Source organism: Protopterus annectens, chromosome 7.part0, assembly GCF_019279795.1.
Source record: "Protopterus annectens isolate FY-2018-M chromosome 7.part0, PAN1.0, whole genome shotgun sequence".
NCBI lineage: Eukaryota > Metazoa > Chordata > Ceratodontiformes > Protopteridae > Protopterus > Protopterus annectens.
Genome location: NC_056739.1, coordinates 1,533,716,225 through 1,533,741,407, shown reverse-complemented (window position 1 = coordinate 1,533,741,407; position 25,183 = coordinate 1,533,716,225). Strand labels below are relative to the sequence as shown.

Below are 25,183 nucleotides of genomic sequence, written 5' to 3'. Positions count from 1 at the left end.
AATTATAACTTCCTTACAGTAGACGTGAAAGATCTGTACACTTGTATACCACACGACTTGGGGACTGAGTGTGTAGGTTTAATGCTTAAGAAAAATGGAGCCCCTGCTTTTGAAATTTCCCTGGTGACTGAATTACTTGAGCTTTTACTTTCAAATAATTTCTTCATGTTGGGGAATGACTTCTATTTACAAAAAGTGGGGGTCGCTATGGGCTCACCTTGTGGGGCGAGCATAACGAACCTAGTCATGGCTTACTGGGAATTGGAATTTGTGTTCAAAAACGTTAGTCTTAGGGATCGCATTGTTTACAGTACACGTTACCTAGCTGATATATTTATTCTATTAAACGACGACCTAGAGGCTAGTAAAAATGTGCTTGAACAATTCAACCAGTCAACCCAATTCTTGCAATTTACATCTACATTTGACACAGAAGCAATAGCCTACTTATACATTTGGCTAGCCAAGAACAGAGAACTGGGTTGTTTTGTAGCCAAGATCCATAGGAAGAGTACATATTCCAATACATTCCTACATTTTTCAAGTTGTCACCCCTGTCATCAGAAGCGGTCAGTCATCAAGGGGCAGTTAGTAAGGGCTTCACGCATAGTCAGGAAGAAGAATTCATAGATGAATGCTATTTCTTGAAAAGCATGTTTTTACATCATGGTTACCCAGAGACCCTGTTAGTTTAATTGATGAGGTCAAACACAAGAGAACCATCAGTATGTATAAACCTATTTTAGGCATTAAATATATAACGCCTGAACAGATTGGGTCAACAAATACAATCACTATAGACAATAATAGAAATCACACTTCTGCAATTACTAATGATTTTCATACAAGTTTCATTACTACATACACTTTACACAGTCACTTTTGCATTGACATCATCAGGAAAAATTGTGAATTGTTTAAAACTAACCCCAATATTTACAGTAAAATGGGTGATTTTCCTAGTGTAATCTTTAGGAAAGGCAAAAACTTAAAGAAACTATTAGAACAACAACGTCGTAGTTATCCCAGAATTACAGGGATGGACAAAAGTCAAAGTTGTAAGTTTTGTAAATCTGTAGTAGTAGTAAACTTTTTTACTATTAATGGGTTACAATTTAGAATAAAATTAAGGTTCAACTATAATTCTAGAATGGTTATTTGGCTAGGTGCTAATGTTGTCCTGCATTTTATGTAGGTAAAACGGAACGTAGGCTCCGTGAAAGAATTTATGAACACCAAGATGCTATAAGTAGAAAGAAACTAGGTAATGCCCTAGCTAAACACATCCAGACAAATAGTGATCACAAATTTAAGTTTTTGGCTATTGACCAGGTATATCAGGACTGCGGTGGTGGTGCTGCGGTAGCGTTGTCGCCTCACAGGAAGACGTCCTGTTCGTTTCTCAGCTAGAGCGTCTTCTGTGTGGAGACGTGTGAATGGGCGTACCTTAGTTGAAGGTTGTGTCTCAGGGCCGGCAACTCGGCACGTAAAAATCTACTGCCAATCATTAGCAGACCAGAGTTCCGCTGTGGCGACCCCTAACCGGGGAAAAGCCGAAAGGCACAACAACAACAACCAGGTATATCAGGACATTAGGGGCGGTCCCATGCCTTTGCGGCTTGAATAACTTGAGTTAGCTTGGCAAATTAAGCTGAAAGCATACAATTTTCCAGGTTTAAATGAAACCTGTTCTATAAATAGTATTTTGAAATTAAAAAGTCTGCAGAGATTGAGTGGTTATCCACCCTCAGTGTTAAGTATGCACATATTGTCTGTGTTTATGTATGTATAATAAGAGTTAAATTGTTGCTTGGTGCTGTAAGCTACATGTTTTTTTAAGTTATAGTTACTTGACAAAGCGTTATGGCTAGTAATTGAGTTGTAATTCATATATGTTTTATTCATGAGTTAGTTGGTTGATTGCTTTATTTTCATATTTATGTTCAACATGTTTATTCTTAGCAGAATGATACATATTTTTTATAATAGTATTTACTTTTTAACTATATGCCTTTAAGTAAAGTAAGGTGTGAGCTATGTTGTAACAGGATTGGTTAAAATGCTCACCTGAGTCAATTTATACAGGTTTTTAAAATCACTATACTGTTTCTGAAGAAGTTTGCTTATCAGGCAAACAAAAAGCACTTTAAAATTTCAATTCAATAAATGCTTTGTTTTATACTTTGGCAAGCTGTCGTGGCAGAGTTTATCTTTATCATTTAGTGTGCTTCATTAGTTTAACTGGATCTCAAGGTTGCTCGTCTCCTTATCCCAATCCATCCCCTTTTCAGGAAGATTTTACATTTCTCTGCTTCCTGGCATTTTCAGTTCTTTGTTTTGCCCTTTGGCCTTTCTAATGCCTTAAGGGTATTCACCAAATGCCTCACTCTTGATGGCTTTTTGCTGGATTCAGGGAGTCCAAGTATTTCCTTACTTGGATGACCTCCTGTTTCAGGCATCTTTGCCAGAGATCCTGTTGCAAAACTTTCATTTTGCTATTTCCCTTCTGCAAAGCGTGGGGTTCACAATAAACTTCAAAAAGTCTTTTTGACTCCAAGACCATGTTTTTCTGTGGTGCAAGATCCAGACGGTGCTTATACTGGCATCCCTGCCTCCTCTCAAGGCCTTGACTCTCATTTATTTCTGTCAAACTCTTCTTCTTCTGGCCTCTATTACAGCCAGGGAGTTTGAGAGCTCTGGGATTCATGGCATCTACCATCCCTATGCTCCCTCTGGCCAAACTCCACATGAGAAAGTTTCAGTGGTTCCTGAAATCAGTTTGCCTTCAACATGTGCATCCTCTACACCTTTTTGTTCCTCCTTTAGACAAGGCAAAAGAGGAACTTCACTGGTGGAGCCAGCAATTGCCTCTTAATCCACGGCTCCCCCTTTCATCTGCCTCCTCCATTACAGGAGCTGGTCACAGATGCTTCAGACAGAGGATGTGGAGCAGCTTTTGGCTCCCTAAAAGTGCAGAGGATGTGGTTGCCTCTTCAACAGAAAGAGCACATCAGTAGCAGAGAGATGAGAGCTCTTATGCTGGTGCTTCATGCTTTTCATCCTCCTTTCTCCCCTGGAACTCTCAAGGTATTTACAGACAATACCACAATGATGTGGTATGTAAACAGAGTGGGGACAAGATCTTATCTTCTTTGCCAGCAGGTTGGCACTCCTAGTGTGGGATATTGCTGTCCAGTATCAAGTGCCTCTTTAGGCAGTTTACATTCCTTCATATCAAAACATTGCGACAGTCACTGAGCATGTCCTCAACTCAATCCCATGAATGGATGCTTCACAGGGATGTCCACCAATGGGGTATTCCACATTCAACCCCTTTGCCTCCCCTCTGAGCAGACCACTTCCTGTATTTTGTGCCAGAGTCCCAGATCTTCTGGTTTGGAAGGTAGGCGCCCTATCTTTTTCTTGGAAGGGGATTTTTTTTTTGCTTTCCCTCCCCTTCTCCTCATTCCAAAAGCCCTTTTCAAAATTCAACAGGATGCTCCCAAAATCTTGTTGATTACTCCTTTTTGGCAGAGACAGAATTTGTTCCCTCTTCTGCATTTAGCCAAGGGCAGTCACCACATGTTACCTCACAGGGTGGAACTATTCACACAAGACAAGGGATCTCTCATCCATCCCCACCTGTCCAGGCTTCAGCTGACACGGTGGGTGATAGGATTTTGATACCACATAGACAACTTTTATTCTGAGGACATGGTTAGGGTCCTGCAAGACACCAAGAAACCCAGTACTAAGAAATCCTGCTTGTCCCAATAGAAGAGGTTTTCTATTTGTTGTCTTGCTCATAACCTGGATCCAATTTCTGTAGATGTTCCTTTGGATCACTCTCATCTGTGTGAATTGCTCAGTGGGTTGGCTTATCCTTCTGTTAAGGCACACTTATCAGCTGCCGTTTCCTGTCTGCCTTTATCTCCTCCATTAGCTTCTAGGTTTGAGGCTAAACAATTTCTAAAAGGTGTCCTTCATCTTAGGCCTCCCAGGAACCTTGTTCTTCCCCACAGGATATTAATTTTGCTTTGGAAATATTGACTCTGGCTCCTTTTGAGCTTGCAGCTTCAGTTTCAGCTTTCTTGCAACACTGCTCTTGGAAGAATGTACATGTTCATCGTGTTACACTGCTGCAGTCATTACAATTGGGTTATCCTGCCATCAGGCGGTTCCCCAGTTGGCCTGAGTTCCAAAGTCTTGGTCTGGCGTCGGTTGCTGTCGCCTCCTCCCTGACGTCAGTGCGGCAGGGGTATAAAAGATGCAGCCGACGCCATTTTCTTACCCCCTTATGAGGATTCTGATGCTGAGGAATCAATTCCATCAGCCTCTCCGCCTGAGGACTACTCCTTTGGGGAAACCTTACAAATCTTACATACCATGAGGGAGCATTTCCATTGGGAAGGCCAGGATTACTCAGAATCCAAGAAAAGGCTCAGAGACTTCCTTTTATTACCTCAACACAGACCCCTAGCTATTCCGCCTGTGTTAGACATTGTGGATGATGTGTATACTGAATCCAGCTTAAATTCTGATTCCTTACCTCCAGCCCCAGTTAAACCTGACAGATACTACAGAGTCCCTGACTCACCCAAATTTCTGTATAAAAGCCCTGGTGCTGACCCTGAAACTATTTCTCAGGGACCCAAAGGAGTTAAGGCCTCATCAGCAAAGAATCCAGTTCCCTTGGACAGAGATGCCGGAGCATTGAACAGATGGGGAAAGAAAGTATATACGTCTGCAACCTTAGCAATGAGAGCCTTAAATTGCCAATTTCATATGTTAAAATGTCAGCAATTTCTGATGTCTCAGTTGAAACAAAAAATGCTTCCGGATTCTGATCCTCCTAATATTAAAGAAATGCAGGATTTATTGCATGCTGTTGAACAAGTGGGAAAATATACTTTGCAATGTGGTTTTGATTCTTTAGAGGCCTGCTGTAGAGCAGCAGTTACAGGCTCTGTCATTAGAAGGCATGCTTGGTTAAAAGAACATACGTTACCAGATCATGTTAAAGCAAAATTTTTGGATGCACCTTTGCAGCAGGATGTGTTGTTTGGAGTTGAGGCAGAAGAGGTATTAAAGAAAATGGAGGATAAGGCAAAATCTATGCAAACGGTGAAAGATTTCTTACAGGTTCAGCCTCCTCGATTTAGCAGAAATTGGCCAACAAAGAATTGGTCCTTTCCAGTTACAGACAGACCTCAAAGGGGCAGATACAGATGCCCAAGAGGTAGAAGTCAACCACAAGGTCCTTACAGGCCTCGACAATGGGGTGCACCAGGCCAGAAAGAAGGGGAAGATAGGCCCCAACCATATAAAAAGCAGCCCCAATGACTTCCCACTTTAGCTGCCAAACAGCTCTCTCTTGGCAGCCCCCTTGTGAGGAAAACTGGCACTTTTCTATCACAATTGGCAAATGATCACCAAAGACAAATGGGTTCTCAACATTGTATCTCGGGATTAAAGGTTCCACTTTCACACTCTGCCAAGGTTAAAAGGAATGCCAAATCTGCCACAAAATCAATGGGCAGAGGCTCAAAAACAAATTACAGCACTCATAGACATGAGAGCTATTCAAAAGGTACCACCACAGGAACAAGGACAAGGATTTTACTCAAGACTCTTTCTGGTTCCCAGAAAAGACAAAGCCTGGAGGCCCAATCTGGATCTTTCTTCTCTAAACACTTACCTGAATGTTCCGAAATTCAAAATGTTGACACTACAGCAGCTTCTTCCCATGCAGGGCAAGAAAGCTTGGCTTGTGACCTTGGACCTCAAGGAGGCATACCTGCATGTGCCTATCAGACAAAATTGCAGAAGATACCTCAGATTCATAGCTGATTCAATTCTCTGCACTGCCCTATGGCTTATGTACTGCACCCAGGGTCTTCACAAAGTGCCTGGCACCAGTAATTGCATTTTGCAGACAGAAAGGAATTCAAATTTATCCGTACCTGAACGTCTGCCTGATTCAAGCAGAGAGCAAGGACATTCTTCTAAAGCATCTGGCGTTTGTAAAAAAAAAGTTAAGTTGCCTGGGGTACACAGTAAACGAAAAGAAATCAAAACTAGTGCCCTCACAAGAGATAATATTCCTGGGTGCCAGCTTGAACACAACAGCCCAGATGGCTTCTCATGCCAGACAAGCAAGGACAATTGACTCAATACTTTCAATTGATGGCAACAAAGACCCAACTCCCTGCAAGAAAAATTCTGCAGGCCTTGGGTTACATGGCATCTTGCATGCTACTAATTCCATATGCCAGACTGCATATGAGGAAACTACAATGGTACCTAAAGAGTGTATGGTCTCAACACTGTCAAAGTTTGGAAACAGTTATACCACTAATTCCTTACCTTCAACAGGAGCATTGATAGTGGGCTCAAGCTTGTCACCTCAACAAGGGACAGCCTTTTACTCAACCCACAGCCAGGCAAACACTGACAACAGATGCATCGGATTACGCCTGGGGAGTACACATGGCAGGAAAATGTATTCAGGGCAAGTGGCCCGCAGAACAAAGGCATCTTCACATCAATCAAAAAGAGATGCTAGCTGTACAAAATGCCCTTATAGCTTTCAAGGACCTGCTGCATCCAGGACAACTACTACTTAAGACAGACAACACCACAGTTATGTGGTACATAAACAAGCAAGGGGGCACTCACTCCTACCCCCTCTGCAGACAAGCCATGACCTTGTGGAACACAGCTCTAAACTACCAAGTTCATCTGCAAGCACAATTCCTGCCAGGAGAGAAAAACATACTGGCAGACGACTTAAGCAGAAACATCATGGATCCCCACGAATGGAAATTTAATCCACAAATATTCAGAATGATAACACAGAAATGGTGGAGCCAGGACATAGATCTGTTTGCATCCCCAATGAACTACCAGCTACAGAAATTCTGCACAAGGAGTTACCATCCACAAGCATGGATAGTGGATGCCCTCTCATTCAGCTGGAAAAACCTACAAATATACACTTTCCCACCAGTACCTCTCCTTCCAAAGGTACTCATAAAAGCCAGACAAGAAGAGCCAAAGATGATCCTGATTGCACCAGATTGGCCACGACAACACTGGTACCCAATCTTAAAGAATTTAGCACAAGGACCACCCTGGATTTTGCCACAAATCCCACATCTGCTGACTCAGCACAACAATCAGATACTCCACAGCCAGCTAAAGACCTTAAACCTAGCTGCATGGAAGATTCCTTAGTAAAGCAAGCAATGCCTCTCTCAAAAGCTGTTATGGATGTCATCCTGGAGGCCAGAAAGCCTAGTACCAGGAAAGCCTATTCAGATAAATGGAAGAGATTCTGTGCCTGGAACCAGGCTCACAACCTTGACCCTCTTGTCCCAAACATTCCTCAGATACTACATTATTTAACTGAGATGCTGGACAAAGGCCTCTCCTTTTCATCCATCAAGATCCACGCCTCTGCCATCTCTGCTCATTACAACACGGATCCACCAATTTTCTCTAATCCTTTGCTAAAACAGTACCTCAGAGGGGCTAAAAACATAAGACCACCCCATAGAGCACCTACTCCAACTTGGGACCTCAACTTTGTTTTGGAAAAATTAAGTTTAGCTCCTTTTGAGCCAGCTAGCACAGCAGAATTAAAATATATCTCTTGGAAAGCTGCTCTGCTCCTGGCAATAACATCAGCACGAAGAGTTTCAGAATTACAGGCACTAATGGCAGTGGAACCTTTCCTCATTTTCCACCAGGACAGGGTCTCTCTAAGAACTAACCCTACGTTTATGCCAAAGGTGGTATCGAGTGTGGCTCTAAACCAAACTATTCACTTGCCAACGTTTTATCCAAAACCACAGAATAAAGGGGAGAGACTACTGCATTCTTTGGACATTCATAGGCAGTTCCGCTTCTACTTGGACAAAACCAAAGCTTTCAGAAAATCTGAGCAATTATTGGTAGCATATGCTGCGGGAGCACAGGGAAAAGCCATTTCTAAACAGACTATTTCAAAATGGATAGGACATTGTATAAGTTTTTGCTATACACACCATGGGAAAACCTGTACCTAGCAGCATTAGATTTCACTCCACTAGGGCAACAGCCACTTCAACTGCCTACCTCAGAGGAGTACCTACCAAGGATATTTTGGAAGCAACAACATGGAGTTCTGTGCATACCTTAACCAAGCATTACCATCTGCCTCTACTCTAAATCCAGAGCTGGCTTCGCCACTGCAGGGCCTAATAGCCACCCCTAATGCCTTATAGAACCAGCCTCCCTACCTCAGCTTTGGGATTCTACCCAAGTGTAATGACTGCAGCAGTGTAACACGATGAACATAGTACAGTTTTGTACCTACCATAAATGTAGATGTTAGAGTGTAGACCCTGCAGTCCAGGTTACCCTCACTCCTTCCCCTCTTACTTGCTGGTACATACCCATGTCTTCTACCCGTTACTACCTATGGGGAGTATTTGCTGGTAACTGAAAGTTGTTGTTTGCTTTTCTTATGTATGTTTTATTAGCAATATAAATTGCCTACCTATTTGGGGGCACCTGACATCTGGGGCAAGAAAAACTGAAGAAAATGGCGTTGGCTGCATCTTTTATACCCCTGCCGCACTGACGTCATGGAGGAGGTGACAGCAACCGATGCCGGACCAAGACTTTGGAACTCAGGCCGACTGGGGAACTGCCTGATGGCAGGATAACCCAAGTGTAATGACTGCAGCAGTGTCTACACTCGAACATCTACATTTATGGTAGGCACAAAACTGTACTTTTTGTTAACCATACTTCTGCCAGACAGGTGTTTGAACTTCATGCCATCATGGCTTGACCTCCCCTTTTGGAGTTTCGTAAGGACAAGATGTTTTTGGGTACTAATATTTTTATGCCCAAGGTAGTGAATGAGTTGTCCCTTAAAATTCATTCATTTGCCCACTTTTTTTCCTTTCTCCACAGTCTACCAATGATAAGGTGCTGTACATGTTTGAGCATAGACAGTTCAGATTTTATTTGGATAAGAGCAAGACTGTTAGGAAACAAAAAGATGATCAGGTTTCATTTCATCTTAGGTCCTTAGGATTAGCTGTATTCAAGCAAACTGTTTCTTCTTGGATCTCAAAAGCTATTTCTTTTTGTTATTCGTTTCATGGTAAGAGCCTTCCTTATTCTGTTAAGGATTAATCTACTAGGGCTGTGGCTTCTTCTGGTGTGGTGCTTTTTTCAAGGGTTTGGATATTAACTTTATTCTTGAGGCAGCTAACTGGACTTCCGTATGTACACTTACCAAGCAGTACAAGTTGGATGGACTCAAGAGCTAGAACTGGCTTTGCTGGGGCCATCCTTCATGGCTTCCTAGAGGGCTGCGCCTGTTCTTCCTCTTCCCAAGTTTCTTCTTGAGCTTTGGCATTCTCCATAATGATATGAATACTGCAACAGTGAAATGGAAGGGGACAGTACCGTTGTGTAAAATCTTACCATAACTGTAGATGTCCTCCTCTTCACTGTTGCAGTATTCACTCCCTCCCTCCTCCCGTGGTCCATTTGGCCTTCCGAATGTACTAGTTACCTTTTTCTATTCCTGGGACTGGTGTTCCTACTGAGGCTTTCATTTCTAAGGATGGTATGTCTGGACGTCGCTTGTATGCCCTACTCTAGTCAAGGAGCATGTGTGTGATGTACATCATACTTTAAAGCAACCTGAAGGCTTTGATATATTGGCCGGACATCAGGCCGCCCTTGGCAAGGGATCCCCAGTGATGTTCATAGTGTTTCACTGTTGCAGTCATTACAGTTGGGTTATCCTGCTGGCAGGCTACCTGCAGTCGACCTGAGTTCCAAAGTCTAGGTCCGGCATCGGTTGCTGTCGCCTCCTCCCTGACAGTGCGCCAGGGGGTATAAAAGATGCAGCCGACGCCATTTTCTTCAGTATTTCTTGCTGCGCGGTGCCCGAAGCAAAAGCAGTTCGCAAGTGCTGGTCGGCAGACTCCTGAGATTTTGAAATTCGAATTTCAAATCCGAAGTCTTCATTAAAGCTAAGTACCTCGTTGGGGAAACTTTTTTCTTGCTCCAGACCGATGTCAGGAAAAAGTTAATAATTTTATTTGATGTGGGAAGGAAATACCTCATAAGGATTTTCATTCTTACTGTATTCCTTGCCTAGGCCCTGACCACGACGTTGCTAGTTGTCGGTTTTGTGCTAGATTTAACCAACGCACTGTTAAGCGTCAGTACGATTCTGCATTTTATTACTTTGGCCGAAGATTCGATTATATAATGCCGTCGGAACATCCGACTACCGGAGTTTATAAAAAGCGCAAAGAAAAAGAAAAGGACAGGCATCCGAGGTCCAAAATCGACGACGAGGCTTCCGCTAGGCCTGTCGCTGGTTCACTGGTTCTCAGTGAGGCGCTTTCACAGCCCCTGACGCCAACTACCTCTGAGCCACAGGCTGCATCCGACTCCCACGTGGAGCCAACTAGGCCGCTGGAAACTCAAAGTATTGGACACTCGGAAACTATTCCCTCAGATGGGTCCGGAGCCGCTGAGCAGGCATCGGCTTCTGAGGGTGTTTTCAGGCCTACACAGTTATATGTAAAGCCAACTTCAGCTTCAAAGGCAAAGACTAAAGCAGCTCTAAAGAAAAACAAGTACAGCACTCTCCTGGACAGGCCTCCATGCCTAAAAAACAGATGCTTAAAATGGCCGAAGACCTAATTACTGTGATCAGAGGTTCCCATCCCCCTCCTGATAAGAGGCCTAGGCAAGAGATATGAATCTTCATATCGGGTTTCCATTTCCTCCGATTCCTCTTCTGAACATGAATATTCCCTTCCTCCCTATGAGGATTCTGATGCTGAAGAATCTATCCCTTCAGCCTCTCCTCCTGAGGATTATTCTTTTGGGGAGACCCTGCATACTATGAGGGAGCATTTCCATTGGGAGAGCCAAGATTACTCAGAATCCAAGAAAAGGCTCAGAGACTTCCTTTTATTACCCCAGCACAGGCCCCTTGCTATTCCTCCTGTTTTAGACATTGTAGATGATGTTTTTACAGAGTCTGGTCTATCTCCTGACTCTACCACCAGCTCCTGTTAAGCCAGACAGGTACTACAGGGTTCCGGATTCACATATATTTCTTTACAAAAACTCTGCTGCTGACCCAGAAACTATTTCTCAGGGTCCCAAGGGGGTCAATGCTTCCATTGCAAAAAACCCTATCCCCTCTGATAGGGATTCAAGGGCCCTGGACAGATGGGGGAAAAAGATTTATACTTCTGCTACCTTGGCTGTAAGAGCTTTAAATTGTCAGTTTCCTATGCTTAAATATCAACAATATCTTATGTCACTGCTTAAACAGAAAATGTTGACAAATTCAGAATGTGCAGAAAACAAAGAAATGCAGGATTTATTGCATGCAGCTGAACAAGTGGGAAAGCATACTTTGCAATGTGGTTTTGATTCTCTAGAGGCCTCCTGCAGGGCCGCAGTTACAGGTTCTGTCATTAGGAGGCATGCTTAGTTTAAAGAACAGAATCTACTTGATCATGTTAAAGCAAAACTATTAGATGCTCCATTACAACATGATACCTTGTTTGGTGTTAAAGCAGAAGTGTTAAAGAAAATGGAGGACAAAGCTAAATCTATGCAAACAGTGAAGGATTTCTTACAGGTACAGCTTCCCAGATTTAGCAGGAATTGACCTACAAAGAATTGGTCCTTTCCAGTGTCAGACAGGCCACAAAGAGGCAGATACAGATGCCCCAGAGGCAGATCACAGCCCCAAGGCTCATACAGGCCTAAGCAATGGGGTGCTTCTGCCTCCAAAAGTGGAGAGGAAAAATCACAGCCATACAGGAAACCGTCTCAATGACTTTCCCCTGCCAACACCAAGCACTTATCTTCTGGCAGCTCCTTTGGGGGGGGGGGGGGGACTAGCACTTTTTTCACAAAATTGACATATGATCACCCAGGACAAATGGGTCTTAAATATCATATCTCAAGGCTACAGGTTCCACTTTCACACCCTGCCAAGGCCAAACGGTATGCTAGACCTGATACGCAGTCAGTGGGCAGAGGTACAAAAACAAGTTTCATCCCTCATAAACATGAGCCATTCAACAAGTACCACAGCAAGAGCAGGGACTATGATTTTACTCTAGGCTTTTATTGGTACCCAGAAAGGACGAAGCCTGTAGACCAATACTGGACATGTCTATCCTAAACACATTCCTGGATATTCAAAAATTCAAAATGTTAACTCTGCAGCAGCTTCTGCCCATGCTGGGCAGTAAGGCTTGGCTTGTGACTTTAGACCTAAAAGAGACATACCTGTGTGTCCCAATCAGACAGTCATGCAGAAGATACCTCAGATTTATAGCTGGCTCAATGCACTACCAATTCTCTGCACTGCCCTTTGGCTTATCTACTGCACCCAAGGTCTTCACAAAATGCCTGGCACCAGTGATTGCATTATGCAGACAAAGAGGAATACAAATGTATCCTTACTTGGACGACTGCCTTATTCAAGCAGAGAACAAGGACACTCTACTACAGCATCCGGCGTTTGTAAAAAGGTTGCTAACAGGTTTAGGGTACACAGTAAACGAAAAGAAATCAAAACTCGTACCCTCTCAAGAGATAATATTCCTGGGTGCAAGCTTAAATACAACTGCCCAGATGGCTTATCTCATGCCAGACAAACACAGACAACTGACTACTTATTTCAGAATGGTTGCCACAAAGACCCAGTTATCTGCAAGAAAAATTTTGCAGGCTTTGGGCTTCATGGCATCCTGCATTCTACTAATTCCATATGCAAGACTGCATATGAGAAAACTACAATGGTATCTAAAAAGTGTTTGGATTCAACATTGCAACACCTTGGAAACAATAATTACCCTCATTCCCTGCCTGCAACAGGAGTTTCGATGGTGGGCAAAAGCCTGTCACCTCAACATGGGACAGCCATTCACTTATACCCACAGCCAGGCAGATATTGACAACAGATGCATCAGATTATGCCTGGGGGGCCCATATGGCAGGAAGATGTATTCAGGGCATATGGTCCACAAGTCAAATGCATCTACATATCAATCGAAAAGAGATGCTAGCTGTACAGAATGCCCTGACAACCTTCAAGGATTTACTTCATCCAGTACAACTACTGATAAAGACAGACAATACTACAGTCATGTGGTACATAAGCAGGGGGAACACATTCCTACCCCCTCTGCAGACTAGCCATGAACTTGCGGGACACACTATTGACTTACCAAGTACATCTGCAAGCACAATTCCTGCCAGGAAGGATAAATACTCTGGCAGACAAACTAAACAGAAACTTAATGGATCCACACGAGTGGAAATTGGATCCACAAGTATTCAGCATGATAACAAAGAACTGGGGATGCCCGGACATAGACCTATTTGCCTCCCCTCACAACTGCCAACTACAGAAATTCTGCACAAGGACTTATCACAAACAAGCATGGAAAGTGGATGCTCTATCTTTCAGCTGGAAAAACAACAGTATATGCCTTTCCCCCTCTGCCTCTCCTTCCCAAGGTACTCCTCAAGGTCAGACAAGAAAAGCCAAAAATGATACTGATTGCCCCAGACTGGCCCTGCCAGCACTGGTACCCAATCCTAAAGAGCTTGTCTCAATGCCCAACTTGGACATTACCTCAAATTCCTCACTTATTGACCCAACAAGACAGTCAGATACTGCACAGCCAACTCAGGACCTTAAACCTAGCAGCATGGCGGATAATATAGCCATTCAAGACGTACTTCTCTCTAAAGCAGTGATGGATGTTACTTTGGATGCCAGGAGGCTTAGCACCAGAAAATCTTGTGCAGAAAAATGAAAGAGATTCTGTGCTTGGAACCAGGCACAAGGCATTGACATGACTGTTCCAAATATTCCTCAGATTTTGCAATACTTAACTGAGATGCTGGATAAAGGCCTTTCCTTTTCATCAATTAAAATTCATGCCTCTGCCATTTCAGCTCATTACAATACTGAACCACCTATTTTTTCGCATCCATTACTAAGGCAGTACCACAGAGGGGCCAAAAACATAAGACCTCCAAGGAGAGCCCCAATACATGCATGGGACCTCAACTGTGTCTTGGAAAAACTCACACTGCCTCCATTTGAGCCAGCCTCTGCAGCTGATATAAAATTCTTATCCTGGAAAACTGCTCTGCTCCTAGCAATAACCTCTGCAAGACGAGTCTCAGAGTTACAGGCACTCATGACTGTGGAACCTTTTATCATTTTCCATCATGACATGGTTTCTCTGAGGACAAACCCTACATTTATGCCTAAGGTAGTGTCCAGTGTGGCCCTTAACCAAACAATTAATTTGCCTACCTTTTACCCAAATTCACAGAGTAAGGGTGAGAGACTTCTGCATTCTTTGGACATTCACAGGCAGCTGTGCTTCTACTTGGACAGAACCAAAGCTTTCAGAAAGACTGAACAACTTCTAGTGGCATATGCTGCAGGATCCCAAGGAAAGCTCATCTCAAAACAGACGATTTCTAAGTGGATAGGCCACTGCATTCGTTTCTGCTATTCTCAGCATGGCAAATCAGTGCCTAAGGGTATTGGACCAAATTCTACCAGAGCAGCAGCCACTTCTGCAGCCTTCCTCAGAGGAGTACAACCAAGGACATCTTAGAGGTTGCAACTTGGAGTTCAGTGCATACTTTTACAAAGCACCATCACTTACCTCTCTACTCTAAATCCAGGGTAAGTTTTGTCACTGCAGTTCTGCAGGGCCTGATAGCCTCTCCTAATCCTATTTAGCACCAGCCTCCCAACCTTGGCTTTGGGATTCAACTCAATTGTAATTACTGCAACAGTGAAACACGATGAACATAGTACAGTTGTGTACCTACCATAAATGTAGATGTTCGAGTGTATTCACTGTTGCAGTCCAGGTTACCCTCCCACCATCCCCCTTTTCTTTGCTGGGACTTTTCTGTACTTCTCTATTCTATACAACGTATGTGGTGTATTTGCTTGTAAATGAAGGAAAAGCTGTTTTTTCTGTATGCATGCTTATTGGCATAATTTAGCCTACCATTTTAGGGGCACCTGACATCTGGGGCAAGAAAAACTGAAGAAAATGGTGTCTGCTGCATCTTTTATACCCCTGGTGCACTGACGTCAGGGAGGAGGGGACAGCAACCGACGCCGGACCTAGACTTTGGAACTAGGGCCGACTGCGGATAGCCTGCCAGCAGGATAACCCAATTGTAATGACTGCAACATCTACATTTATAGGTACACAACTGTACTTTATAAATACTGCAACAGTGAAGAGAAGTACATCTACCATTATGCCAAGATTTTATACAACTCTACATTATGCATAAAGTAAGTATGTTGAAGATAAGGTGAGCTTCAAAGCACTGGCAAATTTATACTTGTGTATAATGTTAGAGGGTCAGTGCAAAGTGAAGATTGCATATGCATATTTATTTTTAGGCATTTGTGCTGTTCAGTTCTGTCGGCAGTTTTAGAACTTAGGAATTATTTTCAAAACATACTTTTATAGATTGATTAGAGTGAACCAAGTGGTAGCAAAAAAGTAACAAGTCAGGACTGAAAAATGAAATGGAGGTTGAGAGTTAATTGAGATGAATGTCAGTGTGCCTACAGAAGTTGCAGATTTGGGTGCAAAAATGTAGCTGGTAGGATGTTTTATTTCTCTGACTGCGAACATGACATACATGTTCAGGACTATTTTTATTGGTCTTTTGAGAAAATTTATGAAATTTGTTTTCATTCTGCAGATCTCTGAATTTCACTTTGTCGATGGAGCACTTGCAGGAAGCATGGAAGTCCTTCAGTAATGGTTTTGGATTGAAAGATTCTGTCTTTGAAAGCCCAGTGTGTGGTAGTCCCACTGTCTCTCAGCAGTTTCCACGCCGTCGGTCATCTGATGATGGCAAACTCTCCGATGCTGCCAAAACCAGCAACATGATTCGTGTTCATTTGCCTAACCAGCAGCGCACTGTGGTAAATCTTTAACTGCCTTTTGCAGCACTTTATGATACCAAATACAAAATAATCTTCAAATCAGTGTTTTCTTTAACAAGAATGCCTTGTTTAATTCCACTGTCTTGTTTTGTGTCTTAAATTATTAAAATGCTTTGAAAATTGGAAGCAGAAGAATGAGGTGATCAAGATAGAATTCTGTTGGAGAATTTCATGGTAAACCTGAACTTTGCCAAAGGTGGTGAAGTTGGAGGCGCAACAGTTAAATGTAAATGTAGAGGATGAAAGAATGATGGGCAGTCAAGCTAAATGTAAGTAACGAGGATCTGGTGGTATGCGCATAAAACTTTAGAAGCTGGGGTGAAAGATCCTGTTAAAAATGTGGTAGAAATTTTCTCCGTATCTTAAAAGAGGGAAGATGCCTGCATCCTAGAAGAAAGTGGTGGGTGGTATATTTGTTTTGTTTGTTTAATATAATTTACTTATTTATTGTTGATGGATAGGGGATCCAGTTGTTTGTCCGTTTTCAACCACAGCCGTGTCCAAATGTTATTTACAAATTTCACTGTATAGTTTATGTAATACATTGTGATACAGAGCGGTGGTGGTACGGTGGTAGCGTTGTTACCTCACAGCAAGAGGTTCTCCCATTTGATTCTCGGTTGGGCTCGGTAGTGCCTTCTGGGTGGAGTCTGCATGTCCTTCCCCCGCGGTTGGGTAGCGTTCGAAAGACATGCGTGCGTAAATGGGCATGCCTTCATTGAAGGTTGAGTTGGCACCTCGGCGTTACGCAAAAATCTACTGCCAATCATCAGCGGACTGAAGTTCCGCTGTGGCGACTGCTTACCGGTAAAAGCCGAAAGACAAACAACATTGTGATACAGAGCGGGGGATAGAGAATAAACATAGAAGTGCAAAGTCACTAAATGTGGCGTAAGACAGTACATTTCCAGCATGTTGAGATATTTACAAGTCATTGCTGATGTACAATGTATGAAGTGTGACTAACTTTACGAGAGAGAAATAATTACTCTATAGTGTATAAAGTGTCTTAAGTATTTACAGTCATCAGGCTTAATTGACAACTGAGTGAGCTTTTGTCTGCTATATTTGGCAACATCGGCAGTTAATATATATAAGCAATAACTCACGCCTTGGTGTGGGTAATGCTGGATTTAAACTTTGAACACTCAAAAATCGCAACTAAAAACTAGAAAACAACCAGTCCTGTGACAATCCAAATGACCACACTCGGACAATAAATTTAGCGCTTTCATTCACTTTTAATCCTGTGAACTTCTTCAGAAACATATACAATAAACCCTACCCTCTCCTTTTATATCACAAACTGTGACTAACAGGAAATGACATTATATAATTAACTATTAAATTAAAAAAAATGTGTATATATATGCTTTTAGTGTTAAAAATATAATATTAATATTGTTTAAAAAGCTTATTAAACAAATTGAACTTTGAGATAATCACCTGTTTGTTAAAAAAAATTTTAAATTTATAGCTTCATTTAGTCCAGGTGCTTTGTCTGCACCCATGAATAATTGCCAAAATGCTTCTTTACATTCAAGTATGTTATTCAAGTCACCAATGAACAAAACCTTGTCAACATTCTCTAATACAAAAAATTCAAACTTTTTGAATTCATGACGTAAGAGTGCATGCCTAGCTAATGAATTTGTTCTGTCCTTCTTTTTGATAGCTAAGTTGTGTTTGTATATCCTGCATTTTAAACTCCATATAGTCTTGCCAATGTAATAACTCTCACATGATGTGCAGGTAGCAATATAGACAACATAATCACTGTTACAATTATAATAGTTTTTTGCCCAAAAAGTTTCTTTTGAGTGACGAAGGAAGAATTACTAATAAGTCTGAATTGTTTGCAATTACTACATGCATTAAGTGCCGTTTTTATTGCAACATATTCTGGTACTACTGATGGTCTTGTCCTTTCCAGATTCTAACATTAACCTGATGTTAGTTTCCCTCTTATATGTAAATCTGGATGCCAATCCCAATGTTGCCACTAACTCCTTGTTTCCAAGAATTATTTTCCAGTTATTTTCTATGATGTGTTTAATGTGCCACATTTCATTAACTATAGGTATAGGAAATGCTGTTGTATATTTAATAACTCCAGTTTTCAATGTACCTATAGTGTTGTTACTCACTGGACCTACCATAATGTCAATAGAGTGCAAGATAGGTGAGGCAACCCCCCTTCTTAGTACCAAGACTTCACTTTCTATCTTTTTTAACCAGTCTAGAGTGTAACCTCTAGTTATAAAAAGTGGCCTCAAAAACAGAACTTCCTTTTGAAAAATGTCATTATCAGAGGTTAATCTACCAAATCTGATGATTTGTCCTTTTATAACTCCCTTTTTCATGTGTAGTGGATGTAAACTTTCTTTATGTAGATATTGGTTAGCAAATACTAGTTTTCTGTAGGTTCTACTTGTAAACTTTTTTTCTCTCATAGTCTACACTTAGATTTAAGTCTAAAAAATTGATAGATTCTCCAAAACCACTATTTTTGAATTCCAAAAATTCAGCAGTGGAATTCAAGTCCGAAACCAAATCTACAAATTCTTCATAGTTACCAGTCCACATGAAAAACAAATCATCTATATATCTGTAATAAATTTGTACTTTACTGAAACTTGGATAATAACTGCGGTGGTGGTGCTGCGGTAGCGTTGTCGCCACACAGTAAGACATCCTGTTCGATTCTCAGCTAGTGTGTCTTCTGTGTGGAGACATGGGTGAATGGGCGTACCTTCATTTAAGTTTGTGCGCCAGGGCCGGCAACTCGGCACGTAAAAATCTACTGCCAATCATTAGCGGACCGGAGTTGCACTGTGGCCACCCCTAACCGGAAAAAGCCGAAAGACACAACAACAACAGCTGAAACTTGGATGTTGGTTTAGAAATTTCAGTTCTCAGTTGGCCATAACTAAGTTTGCAAAGGTAGGAGCTACCCTTGCCCCCATTGCTACTCCGGAAACTTTCTTGTATAACATTTTTTTAATTTAAAAACATTGTTATTCAAAACCAAATCCATTAAACAGCAGATGGTGTTGATTTTTACACCAGAAAAATCAGTATTTGTGGTAAGATACTCTCTGAGGTATTCAATACTTTTTTCTTGGTCAATAGAAGTGTATAAGGACTTCACATCCAAAGTACCGAAATAAATACGTCTGTCTGTAATGTTATATTCTCTCAAAATTTCTAACAAATGCCAAGAATCTCTAAGATAATATTTAGATTTCTGGAATATGGGATTGAGAATATAATGAAACCAAATAGATATGTTTTCAGTTTTAGAATGTTTAGCTGAAATGATTGGCCTAAATGGAGAATTTTTTGATTATTCTGGATTTTTGGAATACCAAAAAATGATGCCATTCTAGGATGTTCAACTTGTTAGTAATTATAACTGTTATTATCTATTTCACCCTGGCTGAACATATCAAATAATGTGACATCCAGTTTTTTGTAACTTTGATTAACTTCTTCACATTTGACCTTTTTTATATGTATCCACATCTTCTAACATAACCTCTAAAGAACTTTCATAATCTTTTGTGTTCATAATGACTATCTTGCCACCTTTATCTGCTCTCATTGTTGTAATGTCAGGATTTTTACTTAAAATGTGTAATGCTTTATACTCCTCTGTAGACAAGTTTTTTTCATAATCTCTGTGACTAATCCTTCTGAATTCACTCTCACATATAGTTTGAAAAACCTGCAAAGTAGTTTGTAATAGAGGGTTAAAAGTACTAGGCTTACTTGGTTTGTCATCTAAAATTGGTTTAGTTTGTTTCAACACATCTTGCATGATGTAACTTAAATTTAATTTTCTCAAATACAATCTGAAATCAATTAACAGTTTGCCTATATTCATACCACAAGCAGGAATAAATGAAAAGCCCTTTTTCAAAACACTTTCTAATTCAACGGAAAGGGAAATGTTTGTTAAATTAAGAATGTCAACATCAAAATGTTTTACACTTTCTTGGTTTACCACTTTTTCCTGTTTTTCCCTTTCCCCTTCCCTTTGTTCTGAGTTGTATTATACCACTTCGTAGTCCGTTTGTTGGATAAGTTGTCCTTGTGAAAAGGGGCATTGTGATGTCCGGCTAGAGGAACATCTAGTGTAACTGCCTGGGCATAACTAGCCCTGTTTTCACTATTTTTCTTGTTTTGGTCCATTGAAGGACCTGCATTTTGTGTGGCTGGAGTATTGTCATTTATCCTTTTCTGTGCCAGACATAATGTTATTAAAAGTCACCCTTTCCTTGTTGGTCATATCATTATCGATCACCTGGGGTGATGCATTATTATTCCCAGTGTCAATTATTGATCACTGCCACTTTCTCTCCTGGCCCTTCATATGAAGTGTAGGCCTGGTTAGATTTGTAAGCAAGAATGTCTCTTTTTAATTTAGTTTGCTTCCTGGAAATGATAGTAGCCCTATGTCGGTCAGCCTTCGCTTCTACACCGTAGTACAATTCATTAAAGTCTTTGAAACAACCACAGCTTTTGATACATTCATCCATTGTTTTTTCTATTTTCCTTAACTTTAATAATCTCTTTTCCATAGTGAACAGCTAGAATGCGCATCATGTTTAGCCCGGTTTCATTGTACAAATCTATAAGGGTTTTACTCAATTCTTCACTAGGTGTGACACAATTTGGGAATTTTGCAGTCCTCAAACCATGCGGTACAGCCTTACATGAAATACACTCTTCCAAATATTGTATTTCTAAATTAAGTTTACCATATTTAAAGACTTGCCTTTCCATTTCATATATGCTCTTTTTACAATGAACAGTGTCCAAAAAACTATTGTCATTTGAACTGTTACTTACATTGACATTCGTGACCGTTTCAGCCACCTTGGTGAACGGATTGTCATTCTCTTTCCATGCATAACTCCAAACGTTTCCCTCTTTGGAATACACTCATTTGATAGCAACTGCCTGTTCGTTGGTACCATCGTTGATTTTTTCATTGTTTGCGTGATGATGTGAAACGTTACCACCCTCTCATTCCACGCCAGCCGTATCGTTCTTGCTTAGCTGTTGAATTGTCTGATAATCCACGCCTGGGTGTGGGTAATGCTGGATTTACCTACGGTTGGTGTGGTTTGGTCACAAGGGCAAAGCCCGAGTGGCCAAACAAAGAAACCATGGGTAAATCCATCATTACCCACACCCAGGCGTGGGTTATTGCTATTATACAATGACATTATTTAAGAAAAAAAATACTTTATTTTATTAAATAATGGCATTGTGTAATGCCTCCGTGCTGCCCTTACGCAGCTGTCTGGTATTCTGCGGCAGTTCTGATGTATTGTGCATGTGTATGCTTACGCAGTTCATAGGTTGATACTAGGCTATCTGCCCTAGGGCATTTATAAGCCTAGCCAGAGTGTGTTTGGCTTTCGCCACCCTTTTAGATTAGTTGACTGTGCCTCTGTATAGTAGGTCACAGAAGATAGCTCTTTTAAGGTTAGTTTACTGTGCCTCTGTCTAGTAGGGACACAGAAGAGATCCCAGGGGTAAACCTACAATCTCCCATCCACTCGTCAAGATCTCTCTTGAAGAGAGTCATTGAGGGGCTCTGCCTAACATGGATTGGGATTTTGTTAGAGTGAGGGGAGCCTCTGGGATATGAATCTGTCCCTCCAGCATGTCCTATTTATTTCTGTGGTGAGGTTTAAGTCCCTGGAGCATGTAGCTCTAAGGAATTTGGATTTCCTGAGGTGGAGCATGTCCATTAATTCTGGGTTGGACATGGCTTTATACGTCAGGCACAGATCGCCTCTGAGTAGGCGGTAAGCAACTGAGTAGCGCTGGAGTTTCTTTAGCCTAACTGCGTAGGGCATCTGTTTGAGTCACTTGATCCTCTTGGTGAGGTACTTTTGGGGTCTTTCCAGTTGCTGCAGGTGTCGGGTAAGGTACATCCCAAATGGGGCATTGTATTCAATTATGGGCCTGATGAGTAGAGGGGCACAATGACCTCTCTTGATCTAGACGTGAACCCTTTCATGATAAGGTGGGCTATATAGAAGGTCTTTCTAACCACTTTGGCAACATGATTGTCAAAGGAGAGATTGCTATCTACTTGGGTCCCCAAATCACTAATTACGTCCGTACTTAATGGATTACCACCTGTGTGGTAATTTGTGGGCACTTTGTTTTTCCCAAAGGGGATGACTATGCACTTTTTGGCATTTAGCTTTAGGCCATGGCTCTGGCACCAGTTATCCATCTCTGAGAGACCCTTTTGGAGGATGCTTGTGTCAGTCGGCGAGTCAGTTATGGCACCCAGTTTTCAGTCATCTGCGAACTTGGTCAGCCATAGTCATCCCGTGTTAGCCTGTACCTCAGAGAAATATATACGGAACAAGAGAGGTCCCAGGACTGAGCCTTGTGGGATGCCACTTGTAACTGGATTAGTCTGATATGGCACCTGCAATTCTAACCATGTGGGTTCTATCCCTGAGCCAGTTTGCAACCCATCTTGTGACAGGGGTTGATATTTAAGCTTGTGAGCTTATTTATGATGCCCGAGTGGGGTATTGTGTCGAAGGCTTTTGCGAGGTCCAGGTAGGCTGTGTGGACTACCTTCCCTTCATCTATGGCTTTGGCGACTGTTTCAAAGAAGTCAACCAGGTTCAAGAGGCAAGATCTGCCCTTAAAGCCGAATTGGGTAGAATCTAGTGTTTGGAGGTTCCCAATGTCTTTGTTTGAGTTCCATGATACGCTCCATAGCTTTGCAGACCAGGCTAATCGAGCTTATAGGGCGATAGTTTCTGGGGTCTGTTGTGGCACCACCTTTGTGGAGTGGGACCACTGTTGCTGTATGCCATTCCTTGGGTACATATCCTGTAGTAAGGCTGAGATTGAACAATGACTTTGTGAGGGTTCAGTTCTTGAATCTCGTTTAAGACACAGCCCGGGACACCGTCCTGTCCCGTTGATGTGTTTTTTTGCTTTGGAGAGGGCAGCTCTCACCTGTGCATCTGTGATGTCAGGGAGGCTACACTCTGTTGGGTTAGACATTTGCTCTTTTGCGGGGGGGGGGGGGGGGGAGTTTGCACTGAACCTGTCTGCCAGGATGTTGGCAATGTCTGTGGTTTCAGTGTATTTTTTGTCATTTTGCACTAACTCAGAGCATATCTGGGAGTTGCCACCCAGGTTCCTGACATAACTAAAGAAGGCCTTGTGATTATCTTTAGCGTCTTGTGCAATTTTTCTTTCGAAGCTGGCCTTAGATGATTTTATGAGGGATCATAGTTTCTTTCTAGTACTGATCAGAGATGCCTTCCCTTTTTGGGATTTTTCTCTATCATGTAGTAGCTTTCTTCTTCTGTTGTATAGCTTATTTATGGCTGGGGTCCACCAGACAGGTCTCCTGCCTTTGGAGAAGTGAGTCTTGGTTTTATTTGGGATAGCACGATCCATGCATTCCTGTAGGTGTCCATAGAATGCGTTTGTAAAAGATTCTGCGGTTTGGGCCATATTTTCCACTGGCTTGGGGGCTTTGAAGGATTCCACCTTAGTTTTTAGAAGTGTGAAGTTTGCTTTTGAGAAGTTCTTCACCGTGGTTTCCTTGGCTGGGGGTGGGGACGGGATATGGATGTCCAGTGAGATTAATTTATGGTCAGATCTTACCAATGAGGGGTATATCTCTGGTATGGAACATAGATTCCCCATGTTGGTGATGATCAGGTCCAATATGTTATCCCCTCTTGTGGGAGTGGTGACCAGTTGTTCCATAGCATTTGAGTTTATAAATTCTAGGAACTGTTGGGTGAGGGTGTTGGGGCTTGAGTAGTGCTCCCAGTCTGTTTGGGTAGTTGAAGTCACCCAATATAATGGTGTTTGGAGAGACCTTCATATTCTCCAGTGTTCTCAGGAAAGCCGAGTGGGGTTCTTGAGTTTGGGAGGGTGGTCTGTAGCAGGCTACAAACTGAAAGGCAGTTTTGCCCACTGTTAGTTGCACATGGATGGTCACCGATGCTTCGTGCAGTGCCACTAACCTGACTGTGTGGGCATCTTTGATGAATATGGATACTCCCCTTCGTTTTGTGGTTCGGTCCGAGTTTTGGGGCCGAAAAGCATGGTATGAGGTATAACCTGGGTAGTGCTGGGGTTCTCTCGGGAGCCTTGAACCAGGTTTCTGTTACTGCACAGATATCCATATTCTCCATACTGAGGAGAGCCTCGAGTGCGTGCATCTTGAGGTTTAGACTTCTGGCGCTGAGCAGCATTACCCTTGGTTTCTTTTTCCTTGTGTTGTCTGTGGAGGTGGGTTTGTCTTTTGAGCCTTGCCTAAAAAAGGCACTATGGGGGTGGCAAGATCCTTAGCCAGTATTCGAAAGCCCAGGGGTGACCAGTGCAAGCCGTCCATAGCGAAGCAACGTGGCTTGTCGAGCATGTCATCCCAGGCTGACCGACACTGGATCCCCTTTGAATGACACCAATACTTTAGCCAATTGTTAAAATTGATCATTTTGTCTTTATACTGTGGCATTCTTGGTGAGGGTAAGATGCTACTCAAGGTCAGGGTCATACCGGCCTGGGCTACATGATCAGAGAGCTCCTCTGTCTCTTCATGTAGTCCAGGGAGGTACGTCTCAGGTCATTCACACCAGCATGGACAATGACAGAGTCATATTTGTACTTGCTTTGGAGTGACCCGAGTGCTTGTGTTATGTGGCAGATCCTGACACCCGACAGGCAGCTTACAGTGACCTTCTGGTGAGTGGGACGTCAGTTTGTTTGACAATAGAGTCACCTATTACAAGTGTATTAGGTGTGGTGTTCATGTTTCACTGTTGCAGTCATTACACTTGGGTTATCCTGCTGGCAGGATACCCGCAATCAGCCCGAATTCCAAAGTCCTGGTCCGGCGTTGGCTGCTGTCGCCTCTTCCCTGACGTCAGTGCACCAGGGGTATATAAGATGCAGCCGACGCCATTTTCTTCTGTCTTTCTTGCCGCGCGGTGCCCAAAGCAAAAGCAGTTCGCAAGTGCCGGTCGGCCGACCGACTCCTGAGATTTTTGAAATTGAATTTCAGAACCGAAGTCTTCAATAAAGCTAAGTACCCCATTGGGCAAACTTTTTCTT

At 42.3% G+C, this 25,183-nt stretch overlaps 1 protein-coding gene across 1 annotated transcript in view; it reads left to right on the top strand.

Moving 5' to 3' along the window:
- The window catches only part of RAF1 (Raf-1 proto-oncogene, serine/threonine kinase), a 2,753,658-nt gene that overhangs the window by 350,184 nt on the left and 2,378,291 nt on the right, over positions 1-25,183 (top strand). Inside the window, exon 2 of the mRNA XM_044078072.1 lies at positions 15,814-16,039. Within this exon, the coding sequence (XP_043934007.1) occupies positions 15,836-16,039 (204 nt within the window). The 5' untranslated portion in view covers positions 15,814-15,835. The remainder of the gene's footprint in view (positions 1-15,813; positions 16,040-25,183) is intronic.